At 45.3% G+C, this 19,337-nt stretch overlaps 1 protein-coding gene across 2 annotated transcripts; it reads right to left on the bottom strand.

Annotated features, from left to right (window-relative positions):
• Positions 1-2,985: 2,985 nt before the first annotated feature.
• Positions 2,986-19,331, bottom strand: TVP23C (trans-golgi network vesicle protein 23 homolog C). Of its 2 annotated transcripts, none has more exons than XM_090059909.1 (7): positions 19,265-19,331; positions 16,716-16,798; positions 14,752-14,896; positions 10,041-10,130; positions 6,457-6,588; positions 6,219-6,347; positions 2,986-4,769 (listed from the first exon to the last, which is right to left on the bottom strand). In XM_090059909.1, exons 1-7 carry the CDS (start codon positions 19,274-19,276, stop codon positions 4,737-4,739), a joined length of 624 nt encoding a protein of 207 aa, XP_089916035.1. In that variant the 5' UTR covers positions 19,277-19,331; the 3' UTR covers positions 2,986-4,736. The 2 variants fall into 2 exon arrangements, with proteins under 2 accessions (XP_089916035.1, XP_089916036.1); XM_090059910.1 differs by lacking the exon at positions 19,265-19,331 and adding an exon at positions 18,798-19,117.
• Positions 19,332-19,337: the final 6 nt, after the last annotated feature.

Genomic DNA, 19,337 nt, shown 5'->3' with positions numbered 1-19,337 from the left:
AGTGAAGGTGATGATTTCTGCCCCAGCATAAAGATTTTAAGGCAGAATTAGTTTGTGTGAAAATCTTTCTATGGAGTATGTTTTCTTTGCTGCAGACTTTCTTCAGAGCATTATCTATTGCAAAGAAAAGCTTGAAATCCTAAAGTAACTGTGATCTTATGGCTTAGAAAACATAAGACAAAGAAAAGGAACCCCCTCCCCCTTTTTTTACTTTCATAATTTATCATTGTAATCTCATGATTTTGAATACCGGGGCGGGGGGGGGTAATAGTGAGCTGACTTTAGCCTCAGATAAATCTAATAATCCTTTATTTTGCCCAAGATTTTGTTTTGTGTTAGCTCCATGTTAACGCCATGTTAACTCAAGGAAAAAGTATTCCTTCCCTCCTAGTAATGACATGACTTTAAAGAGTTGATCCTACAAACACATGCTTAATTTTAGGCATTAACATGGAGACTGTCCTGGTATGTAGGTCACAGGCACAGAATCCTACAGCTTTTTGGCATTAGATATCAGCACATAATCAAGTGATATTATTTCCTATTACACCGCTGTATTCAATCACATATACAGTAGCATATTGCCACCTAGTGGAGACTGAGTAAGGAATGCTTACAAGGAACAACGAGAGGAAGACCCAAAAAAAGGCCTTCCTTGGGAAGATATCAGCTATCTGGTAAGGAAAATCAATTGAGGAGCAGTGCCAGCATGTGAGCATGGAAAAAATGAGCTCTTTAACAGTAAGATAACCACCCCATTTTTGTGAAAAGTATTTACTTGGATCCTCAGCGGCCTAGTGTTTGAGAGTTAAAACATTCCAAGCCATGTTAGGAAGTATCTAGCCAGACTCGTTTCTTATGTTAGGGCACACCAGATTTCACAGGTCACGTTACTGATATTTTGTATTTCTTTATCATCTGCCAGTTCTTTAAATGTGTGGAAGTTGTACAAAAATGCAAATCTATGAGGTCACAGTGGCAACACTGGAGCATGTTGACCCTTCATATGCCATGGTAAAAACTAGGGAGATGACTTTAAACAAAAGAGAATTAGCACTGAAGGTGAACCAGTTGGGGCACCCCAGAAAGGTCACTGCATCAGGATGAATGGATGCAGTCCACAAGCTGATCGTGAATGTCAGGAAATAAGAATGCAACTGAAACAGCACGTGCCATCCCCAAATGATGAAAGTTTTCAAGATGGGTCCCAGAATAGGTCAATACTTGGTTCCAATTAGAAGAGACTGCCTTGACATGTCCAAGGAATTTTGGGGGCTGCTTCAAACCAACTTCAAAACATTCATGAGTAGGACTATAACTCAAAATGAGACTTTGATCCTGACACCAAAAACAAAGCATGCAGTAAAAACATGCATAGTCTTTGCCTCCCAGGAAAAGTCAAGCAAGTGGCACCAGCAAGTCATAGATACAGATTCTTGGGGCAGTGACAGGGTGATCATGAATACCTCTCAAAACTATCAGTGGGGAGTACTATGCTAGTGAACAGTTGTAATTTAGAAAAATCATTAGGAAGAAGAGTTGTGGGAAGTTTAGTCGAGAAGTTCTAGTTATCTAAGACAATGTATCACCTACATCACCCAGGTTGCAGTGACCACAGAAACCAAACGTGGCTTTGAACAACTGCATCAAGATTTGGCTCCCTCAGACTTCTACCCACTGCCCAAGATGAAAGAAGGACCTTCATGGGAAGAGTTTCAGTAATGATAATGAGGCAATTTCAGCAATCAAGAGTTTCTGAACATGCAGGACACAGACTTCTCCAAGACAAGCATAGTTAGCTGAAATTGACCGGAATCAACCGCATTGATCTCCAGGGAGAATTACACTGGTATAAGAAAAATCAGGTCTTGCTCTCTGTGGCTGCCAGTCAAGCCAATAGGCTTAACAGTAATACTGGCTGGGAATTTTTCAACAATTTTTTTCCCATTGAAAAAGGCCAGTGAACTGAAACTAAAACTTATGGCAGAAACCCACTGATTATCAATAGGAATATTTCTAAGGTCAATTTTCTTTCAATAGTAATGTGCTTATGAATTAATAGCTTATTTGTACAGAGGAAGATGAAATCTCAGTTCCATCAGACAGAATGGCTAAATTTAGCATTTCTGCTTGATGATACTTATTCCCTCCACTCGGCATGGCTTATGGCTGGCTGACTGCTAAGATGGGTACTCGGCAGGCAAAGTGGCTTCTCTCCAACTTGACTTCCCTTTCTCTCTTGCAATTACACACCCTATTACAGGATTTCTCTCTCACTGGGTTACTTGCTTCTTTCCAGAAATTTTTTGTTACAATTACCCTTTCACATGTTGAGTCATCTGCTCCTTTCCCCTTATACAAATGTGCTTTAGAACAGAGGCATGCTGTAGTGAATTAAGCATAAAGTCAGGGACACCCAAACAATAAACCCTGCTCTGACAATGTCACAGGAGGCTTTAAAGGCAGATACCTCAAAAAGGGATTAGACAAATTTCTAGAGGACAGGTCCATTAGGAGCTTAAGAGAGAACAGTTAGAGATGGACATGCCCTTTGAAAATGCTAAACCAAGTATGATTGATACCAAGAAGGGTATGACATAGAATAAATCACTCTAGACATAATGCATTCATATATGCTTCTTCTAAAGCATCTATTTGCCACTGTCAGAGACAGGATACTGGGACAAATAGACCACTGCTCTGATCCAGCACTTCTTATGTTCTTATTGTACAATGATTTGGTGAGATGGCATGAATTGCTTCATCTGAAATGGCATGAGTTTCTTCATCTGTAAAATGGCCACACTAATTATCTGCTCCACCTGGGGATAATGGGTGTGTTTATGGATGCAAAACAATTTGAAATCCTTGTGGGGTAAGAGCTGAGTACTCATTAATACATTTATTATTAACAAACAACCCGTGTTAATTAGCATAGTATTGGTTAACAACACTAAAGTCCTCAATTTTAGTAAGAACACTTGATCTGGTTAGACAAAGTATTATTTAATTTCAAGGTTTTATAAATACATATTTACAAAAAAGAAAGTATCAATCCAAAGAGTTAAACAAATGTAAAAACTCTTCAAAGTTGGGCCTTTTACAATTTCAAGATATTGCTTCAGTATAGGAAAAAGTATCATTAACACAATCCCACAATTTATAATACTCATTATCCAGGAGACGGGTTTAAATTAAAAAGACATCATCAAGGCTTTGATCTCCCTTAAACAAGGTTATGTGACAAAGAAGGACCAATCTGTTTTCAGCTATATTCTTTCACACACAATCAATTTTATCTGTCAAATGGAACAAAGTAGCCCACAATTCCATGAACACAGGAACAAGACTGATTCTTTCCCATTCAAATATATGTTGGGCACATATGGTATGAACTAGTGTAACATTAACATCTCTGCAAATTTAGCATCCAGCATAGGTTTTCAACAGCTCCTGAACATGAATTATTCAGATAATCTACCTTACAGGCCACACAGCAAATGAAAGGTGAGTAGCAGGGTAACAGTTCAGAATCATACTCTGAGTTTTCAGCAAGCTCTATAACAACGATTCAATTGTGCTTTACTAGACAATGAGCCTAAGTGTATAAATATATCTGTATGAGTAGTACATGGCCCCATTCTGTACCAAAGGAGGAATACCAGTCAGTAATTTCCACTTGGCAGCAACACTGCTCTGTGCTGAGGGGCTAGTAGAGAACACAGCAAATGTAAATGCCAATATTTTCTGCAGGGGCAAACTTACAAAAGCACTTTTGAGGCTTCGGCAGTCAGTCTACCCTAAAGAGAGCAAAATACATCTGCACTGTGCCACAGAAAGCGACATAAGATGGCAAGGCAGACTGATGTGCACTTTAACAACTGCCAAGTGTCAATTGCTCACTCATAAATATGCCTCTATTATTTTATGCAGCTTTTCTTGTAATGGAGTGCCTGTTCTTTCCATGCTCTCCATTCAGACCCACACTGAAGGGCAAGTAGGCACACTATACAAGAACAAAAGACCTAGTTCCACTCTGAGTCAGGTGTAATTCAGACAGCTCAAAAAGTATCTGCACTGCTCAGATGTCAGTTTACATGGAGTCTACAAGAGGTTTAACAATGCTGCAGAACTGATGGAGAAAATTCACTCTGAATTCAACTGGGGCAAATTCAGGATACACTTCAGAAAAAAAATGATTATCTAGCTTAAATCAACACTCAAAATAAGAGAACCAGGGAATGAGATGAAACAGGGACCAAGCTGCATAGTGCAAATGGCAATTGGCTCCAAAGGCAGAATCACTTCTGCAGGCAGTAATTCCACTGGGTGACTTATGCAGGAAGAGAAGAAAAGGAGGCGGTTTCTTATACAATGTAAGGCCCGGCTTGTTCACATTTTTCAGACTAAGAAAGGATCCACAGTATTTTCAGCTCTTACTTCTCCTCATACCATTTTATGAAGCCTGTATAAGGGGTTAAATCTTTTCTTAATTAAAAGATTAAGAAAATTAACTTAATCACCCAACCTACTGGAGGAAATTTGAAATGCAAACAGTTACAGAAAAAACAAGTAATTTTGGTGAGCGTTAACTGGAAGTCTTAAAGGATTTATTGGAGAAAAAAAATTGTCCACAAAGTTTTTGTAGGTCCCAAACTCATGGTCATGGGAATATTTTCTGTTATACATCAGTATAAATCCAATCTGACGTGCGGGGTTGTTGGTTTTTTAAATCTTCAAGATGCTGTTTGGTCATCTTTAGCCACAGTCTGCAGAAGAAAGAAAGACAACATTAGAACTAAAGTTCATCAAAACTAACAGCTGTGCTCCAGGGGCAGCACTTCAGATAGATGGATAGTACTTTCTTGGAGAACCAACCCGTGCATTTTTTAAATAAGAGGGCAACAAAATGCTAAGGAGTAACTGAAGAGGCTGCCTAAGCCAAAAAACAGTTTTCAATTAATTAAAAAACAAAACTATGCTTCTATACAGAGATAGCCACCTTGATGTAAAATCTTAATGGAGACAAGGCATAGGTAGTTTTTACCTTGAGGTAACCAGTCAAGAGCAACTGAATGTGGGAGGTAGTGTTACTGGTGGGCTCAACTAGCTACAGAGAGCGGAAAAAGAAGCCATGCCTTGGATTCACTAGGAATTTGCATTAAGGTTGCTATCCTGATGTAACAGCATTCCAATTTTAGGCTTCAAGGCTATAGCTTTGCTCCCAAGAACTTTAATTACAGAAGTAGAGATGAGTCCTTTTAGAGTCATGGAATGCACAATGAACCATTTGGGTTTCTACGTCCTCCACACTTGCACACACAATAAGCAAGATTACAAGCCCTGTTTAAAACAATCATCAGAAGCAATAAACATCCCTCTATGACTGCAGCTCAATTTGTGCCCATATTCAACAGCTGAAAAAGTGAGGTGGTAGAAGCGGTAACTGAGAAGGAACACACAGACACTCGGCAAAGAGCCTAGCACTCTGCAATGGTGCATTTAAACCAAAGGGCTAACAACACAGGATCCAGCTGGGTGCCCACTGCTGTAGGCTGTATAATTTAGAAGAGGAAACAAAGGGTATTTAGTTACAAGAGTTAAGAATTTTAGCAACTGCCATAATCCTGATACTGCGTTCCTTGCTTTCAACACTAAAATCTATTTCGCTAAGGTCCATGGAATCTGCAAGTAACACTAGTAACTATGGGAACCATGGTATGCTGCAGATGGAACTTAATTGCAAGGAGACAGAGCATCAAGTAAATCCATCAGAGAATCAGGATTCTAAGAAGATAAAATATGAACAGCCACCCTGGGATACTCGCAATAAGGAGCTTTTCCACCCTCTGTCTTTAGGCCCAGACAGGAGAGAAAGCTTGGACAGAAATAAAGATAGAATTTGTAAGAAAACAGCCTTCCTCCACTACTGCAGCAAGAAATTTGGAATGAAGCCACCACAGTTTGCCTTGTTTCTGAGTACAGCAAACATGTGATTTTTATTTTGGTCTTGCTAACAGTGCAAGCTTTCCCTTATGCCTCTGAAAAGGCAATTAAGCACAATTCAGCTAACTTGGCCTTACTTTGGCAGTACCAGCTGAAAGCTATTGGTCTGAAGGAGACTGGTCTAAAATAATCTGTCTGATGTTGCATCATATTTAAAAACACACTGAGGGGGTACATTTAAATTTCATTTGGCAACTCCTGGAAACCCTTACCTGCCGCAAAAACTGTTTTCCAAGATAGGTGGTAGCCATACTGGTTAAATTCTTCCTGCTGCCTACTTTACATCTGATATAACCATACAGGTTGGCCCCCTGCAGAATTACACCCATTGTGACCACTGCCTGTAAGGAGAAGAAAAAGCAAGAATCAGGGGTTTACAGTTCACTATTCTAATAACAGGCAGTTAATAATTTACACATAGTCATTGTAGGACTGAAGTAACAAACTCACCAGCCATTTCACTTTGAAGGAAAACAGGGCACTGAATGCAAATATCACCCAGATCATAGGGCAGGTAATTAATCCCAACCAGAAGATTCGGGACTCTGCTTCAGAAGAGGCCTTATTCCCGTGAGCTGATGCCTGGAAATGGAATGGAGCTGAAACTGAGTGGTCTGTTTCTTTGTACAGATAATTTTTATTATTAAAAGCAATCCAGGCCCCACATTCCACAAGACCTCATCTCCACATGACAGCAGGGGGATCTTTTTGGTAGATAAGGGACACATCAACTTTAAAGGATCTTTTATTAGTTTTCATACTGATGTATTGTTCTGAGGCATACGGGGGTTAGGAGGGTTCACAGCCAGCCTCCTGCCTGTTGCCACTCTTTTGTGTTCAGGCTACTTGGGTCCATACGCTCTCAGAAGCCACTGCCTGAAGCCACCCTCCTGGAGCCCAGATGCAACACAGAAAGAACAACTTGAATTAGTGTTCAGTGGTGAAAGCTCCGATAGGTTTATTGTCTCAGAGCAGTACAATAGCGGATCTTTATAGCGATCAGTCCAGCTCAGTCAAACTGCCCAGGACAATGGTAAGCAATGCGTTACATGCAACTGTCACCCCTAAGTTGCTACAAAAGAGCGAATCTGACAACCCCTGTATTTATAGCCTAGGTGCCCCTGTACCAACCTTTATTTCTCTGTCAAGTTGACCCTTTTTACTCGTCTCTGCCAAGGATAGACACCTGTGGCGCAGACACCTGTGGCTCATCCCATGCCAACTACAATTCCCTCTGCTCATTTCAGGTTCTCCAGCTCACTCTCTGCTTAGTAACAGCTCACCTCGTCTCTACTTTACTAGTGAGTTCTAACTTTTTACTCCTTAATTTGTTCAGGTACTGTTGCCTACTTTGAATCAGAATCTCTGCTCATTGTCTTTTACCAGATCACCCAGAAGTCAGTAAAGCCTGCTACTCCCATGGCCCTGAGGTGCCACAGCTCAACTATAGCTTAGCATAACTACAACTTAATATAGCTGAAACTCCTACACTACAAAGGTGAAAGAAGAAACTCTACTATTTCAGGACTGGATAAAGACTGCTTCTGCACTATTCATTATTAGTTCCTGATGGCATATAGGGTTCATCAACACATACTTCACCATATAGCACTACTATTAATAAGGGGGTGGGGGGGAATCATTGTGATACCTCTTATTACTATTTAAAAAACTGGTTTGGGTTTTTTTCTTCAGATAACCTGTGTCACTGTGAGTGGAAACATTAGAATACCCCTGTAGCCCCCCACTCCACTGCAGCATCCAAATGTTAACAATGGTCCGCACTTAGAAAAAAAGTATCTGCTACAGCACTGTGCACTAGGCCTGTGTGAATAGGAAAGTATTTAATTCGGATTTGGCTAATTCAGAGGACAGTAATTCAATTTGGAGAGTCGGATCACTGTCCTGAATCCAGCCAAATCGGCTTTGGAAGATTCAGTGCTGATTTAGAGAGATTCAGATCAGCCGGGGAAAGGCAGGCATAGCTGGGCTCCTGCAGGTTCTGCTGTGGCTCTCCCCACCCGGGGAGAGGCAGGCACAGCCAGAGGAGACACAGGAGAAGCCCTGCTCGGCCCCAGCCTAGTCTCAGCACTTTAAAAAAAAAAAAGCAAGCCCCGCACTCACCAGCTGAGGGAGCAGCGACTGGGGCCTCTAGGTGCTCGTGGCAGAGCGCACCCATGCGGCACGAGGCAGTGGGAATCAACAGGGTGCTGTGAGCAGTCTGGAAGCTGGGGTGGCTCCACCTGTCAGCCAGAGCCCAGCACTGCTCAGCCCCAGTGGCCCCAGCTCCAGGACAGTGTGCGGCGCTGCTGCTGCAGCTGGTGAGTACAGGGCATTTTTCTTTTCTTTTTTTTTTTTTTTTTTTGATTGGGGCCTCTGGGAACTCGTGGCAGAGTCGCACTCCCACACAGCATGGGGGGCAGTGTGGATCACCACCCTGCCCAGCTTGGCACTGGCGCAGCAGCTATTGCATCATGTGGGTGCAGCACAGCTCAGCAGGATGCCGTGCACTGTCTGGGAGCTAGGGCTGAGCAGTGCCGGGCTCCAGCTGACAAGTGGAGCCACCCCAGCTCCCACACAGTACATGGCACTCTGCCATGCCACACTGCACCCATGCCATGGGGCAGCTGCTGCGCGGGTGCCGAACAGGGGTGAGGGGCAATCCCTGCTCCTCTCACTGAGCAGGGAGGCTTTACCATAAGCACCCAGAGGCCCCAATCACCACTGCCAGAGTGCAGGGCTTATTTTTTTTTTTTTAAAGTGCCCAGAGGCTGGGGCCAGGTGGGGGATGGGGCAGGGATGGGCAGCCATGAGGGCTTCTCCCACAACTCCTCTGGCTATGCCTGCCTCTACCCACAGGGGTTATGCCCTGCTGCTGATTGCCCATCAGATGCTGAAGGGGAGGACACGATGCAGGCACGGCTCACTCCAGGCACTGGTAGGGCAAAACCCCCACTCCCAGAGCTGCTGCGTCTGCATCAGACTGGGACCAGGGGCTCTGCCCTGCTACCATTTACCACCCAGCATGTGGGGGGAGGGGGGGAGGGGCAGAATTCAGGGCAGAGTTCCCGCTCCCGGCGCTGCCACACCTGCATCCCATTCCCTCACCCACTCCCCTCCTCGACTGGGCAGCTTGTCCCAGCCCCAATTCCCCCCTGCCCACAACCCCAACAGATTTACCAGCTGGAGGCAGCTGTTTCAGCTGCCTGTTTAGTCTATGGCCAAATCTCCTAAGCAGCCAAATCTTTTCCAGAGTTTTTCTGAATCGATTTGGAGCTTTTAATTGGTCTCCCAATTCTATTCAGATTTGGAGATTCGGTTCCCAAAAAAGGCCAAATCTCCTCCAAATCAAATCAGCTCCGAAGCTTTGCACAGCCCTACTGTGCACACGCACAGAGAATGGGCCTGGCAAAATATACAATTAACAGTTAGCATTTTCTAAGCACAGTGCAGGCAAATATGTATGTAGCTGCTCCAGTGAGGTGCTGTTACATTTTATGCCCTTGCTACATAGAGGAATACAAGGTATCATATATAAAACATGTAGTGGTTGTTGGCACTCAGCTACTGCTTTTATAGCGTTTCATGTTAGTTCTAATATTACTGAGCTTGTAGGGAGGGCCACAGGTATGAAAAGAGTAGATTCCACAAGTATAATCTCTCTAGAAATATAAATTCCCCATTTATATTTATATTTCTTTCTCAAGCCACTAACACTTAACAAACTATTAACCTAATACAGCATTACAATATATGGACAACTTTGCTGCTACACTGCTATTTTATTTCTTCCTTTTAATCTGTATTAATTTTTAAACTGGTAACACTTGGAGAAAAGACAGCCCAGTAACTACAGCAGTAACCTGGGACATTAATCTGAGCAGAACAAGGTGGCAGTCACAGTGCATTACTGTGGCACTGGAAGAAAGGAAGTCAAAAAATATCAGAGTCTACTATGTCAAGATTAACTCCTGCTGGGATAGAGATTTTACCAAATGGTAGCAGTTGAAACAAGTGTAAAGAAAACTATTTACCTTCCTGGCTTCAAATACCCAGTGACTCTTGCCATCGTCATCCACCTGGTTCCACCAGCGAAGCCCAACCATCAACCGGCCCGTAACATTCTGGAGGAGGTTAAATACAAATAGAAGTGGGATCAGAGAGGTTTTAACCCTAAAGCTCAGACACCAAAAAAACCTCCCTGAACATGAATCATGAAATGCCAAACTAAACCTGCCAAACCAATTATTCCTGTATCTTATCAAATGAGTTTCTAATTGTTTTTACATCAGTAGTTGCTCCCAGACTGCATTCTGCTAGTTGCATTGTAGGTGGCATTAGTAGTTACCAATGCTATGCAGCTTTAATGTTGCTTGGCATCCTTCATTCTAAAGATCCTTTATTTGGTTGGGTATGCCAAATTTAGATGTCTGGCCTGAAATTTTCTATGCCAGTCATCTGCCTCAGGGCATGTGTAGATGAAACGGGGTCCTTAAATTGAAGCGGTGGGTTTTTAAAAACACCACTTCAATTTAGGGCCCTTTAAACCCCCATGCTATGCACACACCCAAACTTACCTGCCTCTCTAGCGGCAGGGAGGGGAGGGTGAGCTGCCAGCAGACAGAGTGGTCCCTGGGCTGCAGAGGTGGGGGCTGGTGCTTCCCTCCACGGCAGTGGTGGCTCCCCGCCAAGGTGGCACCCACCTCTGCAGGCACGCAGCTTGGCTGGCCCTGGAGGGCACCAGAGCTGCAGAGGAAAACATCAGGCCCCCACACAGCTCAGGTAGGCAGGCAGGTTCCAGGGGGAAAAAAAATTAAAAAAGATCAGGCTCACCGCTTTTCTTGGATGGAGCCTGCCTTCGCGAGCTGTTGCCAGGCTGCCTGCATGGGCTTCCTGCAGAGCCCCTGAGCTGCACAGAGCCTGGCGCTTCGCTCTGTGGCTGTAGGGCAGCAAACTAAAACTCCTCAGAAGAGTTTTAGTTTGCCGCACCCCAAGTCATTTAAGGCGCATTACACCGCCAATTTTGCTACAGTGGCTGGAATTACTGTGCAAACACCAACACCATTAAAGCGGTGCAAAAGCATTTAACCCACTTTAAAGTGTCATGCACACATGCCGCTCATTTTGTCTACACATGGCCTCTGAATGGAGAGGAAGGACTGGCAAGCCAAGGAGACCAGGACTGGGAGCCAATAGATTAGATGGAAGACTGGAACAAACAACTGGCACAGGCTGAGGGAGAGTGGGGAGCCTGGAATGAGGATTAAGGATTATGTAAGATCATGTAACGGCTCTGCAATAATGTATATGAAGATGGAGACACACTAAGGGGGGGCATAAGCCCTTTCAATTCAGGCATTTCATGAATTCCAAATACTTAACTTTACAATATCAACATTCTTTAAATGTAGTGTTTGCATGTAACAGCGTGCAGATCAAGCGTATACAACTAACTACAGCCTGAAACTACTAATTCAATATCCATATTCAGTCCAAACCATAGCTGATCTTGACGTGTGAGTTGCCCTTCAGAAATGGCCTGCTGTTTCACTATTAATACTCCTAGTGACAATGTAATTCATCAACAGAAGGCTAGGATGTGAGGTGTCACTAAGTCACCCTATACCTTGATTAAGTAAGAGCAGAAACAGTTTTAAAAAAGCAATCAGTTTAAAAGCACTACTGAGCAACATAATCGTATACTCTCACTTTGTGGTAAAAGAAAGTGGTATTACAATCACAAAAAGTTGGGGTCAACCAAAGCAATAGCCTGTTAAACCCTCTGCAGGCAGCTAGTGAGGGCCCTGGCAGGATGTTAATTCAATCACATAATGGAATCTAAGGAATTTTATCCCCAATCGCCAAAATTGTGCATCTTGCCATCATAGATGTGCATGGCAGGATACATGATTTTTGGGACCAGTGATTAAATTCCTCAGATCCCACCATGCATCTGAGGGCACACTGGGAGCCCCAGATCAGGGATCTGGTCTCTAATCCATGGTTCCCCTCATGCCTGGACCTTTAAACACTTGCCAGCATTGATACACTGGTCCTATATTGGATCAGCACCAATATAGGGAAAATTGAGAGTATCAGCGATCAGCTTTTTTTGCCTGGCGTGGCCAATAAATGCCCTGTGCATGCTCATAGCCACAGCATGCACATGGCCAGGAGGGCAGACCTGCAGCTTGGAGAGAAGCATTCACTGGTAAGTCTGTTGTGGAGGAAGGGGCAGAGGAAGGAAAGGGGCATCAGGGGAGTGGGCAAATCGAGGCCCCCACGGTGATGGAGGGAGTGAGGCTGGGACAGGCCCTGCTCAGCCAGGGTGGGGTGCAGGATGCAGCTGCAAGCAGCTCATCCGGGGGGCGGCTCCCACCACTTCAGGCACACCAGGAGGGCATGAGGGGGGTGTGCCCCTGGATCTGTGTGGGGCAGGGCTGGCTGCCTCTGTGGGCTAGGGCCAGCACTGGGCTCTTCCCAACAGGGGGGCTGGGCCAGGCTGCACTCAGGGCGGATGGCAGTGGTGCTGGGAGCAAGGCTATGGGGAGGGGGAGCTATAGCAAATTTTGGGCAGGCTGCAGTCCCCCATAGCCCCACTGCCCAGCGCTGATGCCGCCTGCCCCAAGCACAGCTCAGCCCAGCCCCTGCACCAGGAAGAGCCTGGCACTGCCCCTGGCCCCAGCCCACAGCAGCAGCCTGCCCTGCCCCACGCATATCTGGGGGCACAAGCCCCCCATGCTCTCTCAGGGTGTCTGGAGCGGTGGGAACGGCCAACCCCTCCCCACACTCCCAAACAAGCCGCTCGCGGCTCTGTCCCATGCCCCACCTCACCCTGGCTGAGCAGTGCCTGCCCCAGCCCCACTCCCTCCCTCACCACTAGGTCCTCAATCTGTTCCCCACCCCCTCCACTCCCCTTCCCTCTCCGCCCAACAGACTTACCAGCCCAAAGTTGGTCTCCAACCTGCCCAGCTACATATCAGAATCAGATTGATATCGGCCAATATGGCGCCTTAAAAATCGGCCATCAGTATCAGCCCTAAAAATATCTATCGGTACACCCCTACTTGCCCAGCATAAGGGAACTGGTGCCTCAATGATAGACAGCACAGCACACCTTTCAACTTGCCTAAACAGGGCACCCTACCCACCAGAGCAACCTGTCATAAGGGAACAGGATTCCCCAATATCAGATGCATTGTGTACTTTTCAAAGGACAGGGGCAATTGGTTCCAGACACAGAGGCTGCTGTCTATGCAAGCCCAGCAATCAGCCAGAGGGCAGTGGGCAGCTACATTCCAGTTCCCTGCTCGACCCCCCTAATCAGCAAATTGGCAGGACTGGGCAAAGGACAGTCACTGGGTCTGGAACAAATGATACAATTGAAAAGTGCACTTGTGCCCTAGCATCAGCTTGCACAGAGGGGCTTTACATGTCCTGGGGCACAGGGAGCCCAAGATTGTAAGCGGCTCCCTGATCCTGAACTCCCACATGCATACATGTTCCAAGTTCACATGTGCAGCTTAGCTGCCCACAAGCTCTTTGAACATGCTAAGGTTCATGGGGTGGGAGGGGGACTAGAGGAGGGGAAGAAGAGCCTCTCTCCAGTTTTGGGTTCCCTGCATGTCAGCACATTTTAAGGGTGAGCAGGGAGCCCAAGATAGGTAGCAGCTCCCCCATTCCTGGAATCCCTGCACACTCTGCATCTGTGCTGCATTAATGCCCCTGCATGTAGGGAGCCCCAAATTGGAGAGCTGCTCCCTGATCTTGGGCTTTTCTCCTGGCCCTGCTGGTATGTTCAAAGGGCATGCATGCAGCTGGGCTGCAGGCTGGCACAGAGTAACTGCTCCCTTACCTCAGGGTCCTGCACCACATGTTCGTGTCACACATTCAAATTCAAGAACAACATAAACCAGACACAATGACGTACCACATTTAACCACAAAGATCATACACCAAAAAAGACCTTGGACATGAATCAAGAGTGTGCCATGCACTATGAAACAGCTAAACTGAACTAAATATACCATATCTGTTCTTCCCATACCTTGTAAAATGTATTTATAATTGCTACAGCAACTATAACTATGAATACTACAGTGTCAGAGCTTTGGGGTTAAACGTGGAACATCTCTGTGGCTGGTCTGCCACTTTATCTGCTTATAAATTACTTGCACATGTGGCATATTACAATTCATAAATGTAACATCTGCCAGGACCCTGAGATTTTTTGTGCCAAATATGTGTCCAATAAAACTAGGAATTTTCACTAAGGGTTAAATGCAATGAAAAGCCAAACTCCCAGTGAGCACTGGGGCAACTTACTTTATTACTGAATTTGCTTTTCACAATAAGTAAAGTAAAACTGCTGGCAGATCTAGTTCAGGCTCAGTCAGGACTACATCTGTATTTTCCAGCATCTTCACTGCAATAATAAATGATTGCAAAACCATTAAAAACTTTTCCTTACAATTTTGGAGGCCACTTTAACTTCTGCTTAAAAATCGTATTATGTCTGAAAGAAATTTTCCCCAACTGCACCTCAAAAATAAACGATACACAAAACATGAGATTTAAGAGTTTTCCATTACTTTTAAAGTTCTTGTCACATAATACAATACCACTTCCTGCAAAATGAAAAAAGGAGCTAACCTTACTTTTTAACACACACATGCATGTCCAGACAGTATTTAACTTAGTCTGTTTCCACCTTTTAAGAATTGCAAAGCAACATGGTAGACTTACCTTCACTGCCCAAAAATCACATGATAACAACAAGATAATTGTGACCATGCAGGCAATAAAGCTGCTGGTCAACAGTTCACAGAGAAGATAAACAACTATTGCGCTGACTCTGAAGAACAAGTGGAAAAATGATGCCACCGGATGCCTGTAAATGATACATCAAGAGCAGAATACAGTCACAGACTTCTCAAACGAGACTAAAGCAACTCAGTTTAAAAAAAAAAATAGCATACACTGTTACAGGAAAATTGTTCTTTGTCGAGTTTAGGAGGACACCCCTTTAAATGAGGCCAGTTTGCAAATACTGACAATGACAAATATAAGCTCCACACTACTCATTTGTGCTGTTCCATAAGGCAGAGCAAAGTCAACCAGATATAATCAGAAGTAGAGGTGCACCAATACATTGGCCCATATTGTATCGGAACCAATAAAAGGAAAACTGACATTATTGGCAATCGGCTTTTTTTAACTAATGTAGCCGGTAATGTCACTGGTAAATGCCGTGTGCAGGTAAGTAGCCACAGCATACATATGGCCAGCCTAGCAGCTTGGACAGCTGGTAAGTCTGTTGTTGTGGGGGGGAAGCAGAGCAAGGCCCCTGAGATGAGGGAGGGAGTGAGTGGGGCTGGGAGGGGAGCCATGAGTAGCTCATCCAGGGGGCACAGGGCTACTCCTGCTACTGCATACACTCTGGGGGAGCCATGGGGGTCATGTGCTCCCCAGATCTATGCACGGGGTGAGGGCAGGCTGTGGCAGTATTGGGCTCTTCCCAGAAGGTGGGCTGAGCCAGGGCTGCACTTGGGCTGGGTGGCCAGGAAAAGCCTGGCGCCACCCCCAGTCCCAGTCTGCAGCCTGCCCTTGCCCCACACACAGATCTGGGGGACATATACCCTCCATGGCTCTCCCAAGGGTACGTGTAATGGCAGAAGCGGCCCCCTCTCCAAGTATGAGCCAGAGCAGCACTGTCCCACACCAGCCCCATTCCCCACCTTGCCGCAGGGGCCTTGATCTGCCCAGCCCCCACCCCCCTCAACAGACTTATCAGCCAGACACTGCTCTCCAAGCTGCCAGGTTGCAAATCAGCAATCGGATCGTATTGCCAATATGGCTTGCTAATAACTGGACATCGGTATCGGCTCAAAATTTTTTATTGGTGCACCTCTAATCAGAAGACTTCTCCCACATGCAAAAATTGTTCAAAGAAGAGTTGAGTGGGAGTATAGGGGGAAAAGTGATGCCAGAAGTTTTTAAGAGCTAGTAGCTTAAAGGAAGTCAATTAGGACAGAGTGAGAAGAGACCCCCCTTTGAAATGAATGGAAGCAGATACTCTCTTCCTGGAGAAACCCTGTCCATTTTTCTGTCTTCTTCTATGTTTCCAGTTCAGAGAGATGCAGTATAGGCTTTAAGATTACTGCACAGCTGAGCTCTAGAAGAACTGCCTGTAAACTGCCCTACAAGTTGTTTGGAAGTAAAGCAGGAGTGAGGCTGTTATATCAGCTGTATGACAAGATAGAAGGTGGCTAATATGGAAATAGCAGAGAAACTATTCAAGATCTGAAGCTGAAAGTATGGTCATGAAAAGACAACTCCTCCCTTCAAACCCCTGAACATCTTCTTATCACACAAAATGATTCATTTGGAATAAAGCAACAGTTTGGGTCATTTCATACAGTTTCAGACAGACAGTCTCACTGAGTCTGCAGACAAACACTACATCATGACTATAAAAATCAACAAAAAGCCACAGATTTTTAAACAGAAAATTAAGTTATCAATGGTTGATGAGTAATCCCCAATTCACAGGAATAAAAACTCTTACAAATGAAAATCACTTCTAAGCAAAGAGAACTCAACCACACCAATGCTCTGTTATTGCCTACTGGTACAATATGACCTAACGGATGTCTTGCCTCCACCACATTTTTGATAGCAGACTCTGAAAAATACTATTGGTCACACACCTTATTTTTGACTTTTTTGATCTCCTGGGTGCATCATCATCTGCATCAAACAGTGACACATCTTCAGTGTCGTCATTACTGTCCTAGAAGGGCGAATGAGTTACAAAAAGTTACAAAAGAGAAAAGCTAACATTTATTTTCAAGTTCCAAAAACCAGCAGGATTTTGCTTAGAAATATTTTAGTGATGCCTTAAGGACAAAGAAATTCAGCAATACTTGGGTACTTAAGTAACAGCAACATAAAAAAGTAGTAATCTGACTTTAAAATTGTCTCCTTTATCTCGAGTGAACCTTACCTCAAACCTGTCTGCAGGCAGCAGTGTAACGCCAGGTATTAACACAAGTACTTTACCCACCCTATATCACACATGCTAAAGTTTTCCTAGCTTTCTACAAAACAGTTATTATGATAGCAAACAAAATCAAGTTCATTCAAGTTGCTATCTTGAGGCTTCCCAGAGAACACTTGGTGAAGGAACAAGAGTCTGCATTCTCAGAAGTCAGGAATTATTTGTTTACAATACCTTCAATAAGGCATATTTGCCTCCCAAAAGACATATTAACATGAATAAGAATCAGTTATCTGTGAAAGGCAATGGAGCAGATAAATTAAATAGGCACATCTTTATATTTATCAAGGGCTTTACAACATTTGTCAGGTATGAGGGGGAATTTTTTTTGCCTGTATTAAGGCATCATCTTTCTCTAAACCTGGAGAAGTTACAGAACCCCAAAACCAAGTAACATGCATAAAATGCTGCAGCCTGATTTACTATGAGAGTTCACATTTTATCATCATCCTTCCTGTCAATTAAAATAACAGACACCCAGCTAACTGGCAAACTGAATAGCCTTGGCTACTACAGATCCACTCAATGTATATGTTGTTCAAGAGACTGTCGTAGACACGGCATCAAGTAGGTCTCCACATCACCATCCAATGCTACACAAGGGGCTGGGATGGTGCAACCGCTAATCAGTTGACAGCCTACAGGTTACAAGTTCGAGGCCACAGCATAAGCCCTCACAGCACCGCCTGTCAGATTCCAGTGAATTTGCAAATTCAGCTAAATACCTTGCAATCCCTCTTCCATGTGTTTGCAGCAAAAAGCATTCTTTTTCAGAGCAGAACAACTGTACCCCAAGCTTTTTCCCCATTTTGTAACCAAGCACTAAGAGTAGTGTGCAGGATGTCAAATTCTTTAAATGTGTTAGCTTCTAAGTTGCCTTTAGCTACTTCTTGTATATGTATAGCATCTACTTTCCTAACCAAGGTAGTATTTTGATGCATCTTCCTGTTCAATTAATGCTGAATGCTGAGCTGTCAGTGGGTTCACCAATTCCAGCCAAAAAGAGCTTCACTTAAACCCACAACAGGTTCTCAAGCTGCCAGACACCTCAGTCAGTGAGCGGGGCAGTACCTTTTAAACTAATGAACTGTCAGGAACAAATTCCAAGGGCGACTGGTGCCTCCTGAGTCAGGGAAGGCACTTACCCCTGAAGAGGACAGTCAGCAACTGGAGGAGGGTCCCCCTGCAGCTGATGCCGCAGACTGGGGGGTGAAGGGGTGGAAGGGGGATCCCCCTATGGCCAATCCCGCCAACCTGCAAATGGCAGCAGTACACTGCTGGCACTTCCGGGTGAGCACGATCGGCCATGGGTGGGGACTGCCTCTCCTTGCACCCCCAGTTGTCAGCCAGCACTCTTGGGGGGGGTACCAGCACTCTCGCCTCCCGCCCTGCCAGGGACTGCTTGCTGTCAGGAATTGCACATGCACCCTCCATACATCGCCACTGACAAATTCCTCTGTGATTTAGTCAGCAAGAATATTTGGAAATAATGACTGGCACTTTAAGTTGAGGACAAGCTGGCTGAAGTGTTTTATGTACAAGCTGCAAGTACCACAGCAGAGCTTCAGCGCACCAAGGACCAGGACCACAATTGTGAGTTATCCCACGGGCAGATGCACCACATCTCACAATAGTTACATCTAAAAATTAACTTTCCGTAATGCCCAGCCTCCATGGGTCGAACCATGAGAACGGCAGCAATGTGCTTGAGCCCCGATCCGGGACAACGCACCTCCAGAAGGATCAGTGGGTGCTCAGACGCGTGTGCCTGAGAAGACCCGGTGCTGGTCCTACGAAAGCTGCATGTCTGCAGGCAGTCTGACTAAACGGGTTGGTGTCTTTAACCTGCTGGCTTCACGCCTTCCCCGGGAGGTGTCGAGCTCCCGTCGGCGGGGATCTGCGATACGTCAAGGGCCGCAGGGGCACTGAGTACCAGGCACGGGCCCTTCTTGGCATGACCGTGACAACACGCGGGGCCCCAAAAAACACGTCCCGCCGGGTTTGCAGGGCCCGGGGCCACGGACGCGAGTTCGTTTCGTTTCGTCCGTAGCTCCGCGCCGTACCCTCCCCGCGGGGCTCAACCCGCCCTGCCCCTCGCCCCTACCTTACAAAGCGCTGACCCCTGGCCCCGCCCCCTCGAGCCAAACCGCCACTGGGGGGACCGCGGTGAAAGGGGAACGGCGGCCCCCGCGCGCTCACCTGCCGTAACATGGTTAGGACACGTCACTTCCGCTCCGTTCACGTCACACTGTGACCAACCCCCAAGCCCCAC

This window comes from Crocodylus siamensis, chromosome 8, assembly GCF_052110815.1.
Source record: "Crocodylus siamensis isolate JL-2025a chromosome 8, ASM5211081v1, whole genome shotgun sequence".
Classification (NCBI taxonomy): Eukaryota; Metazoa; Chordata; order Crocodylia; family Crocodylidae; genus Crocodylus; species Crocodylus siamensis.
Note: the sequence above shows the minus strand (reverse complement) of the source record. Positions and strands in the feature narration are given on the sequence as shown.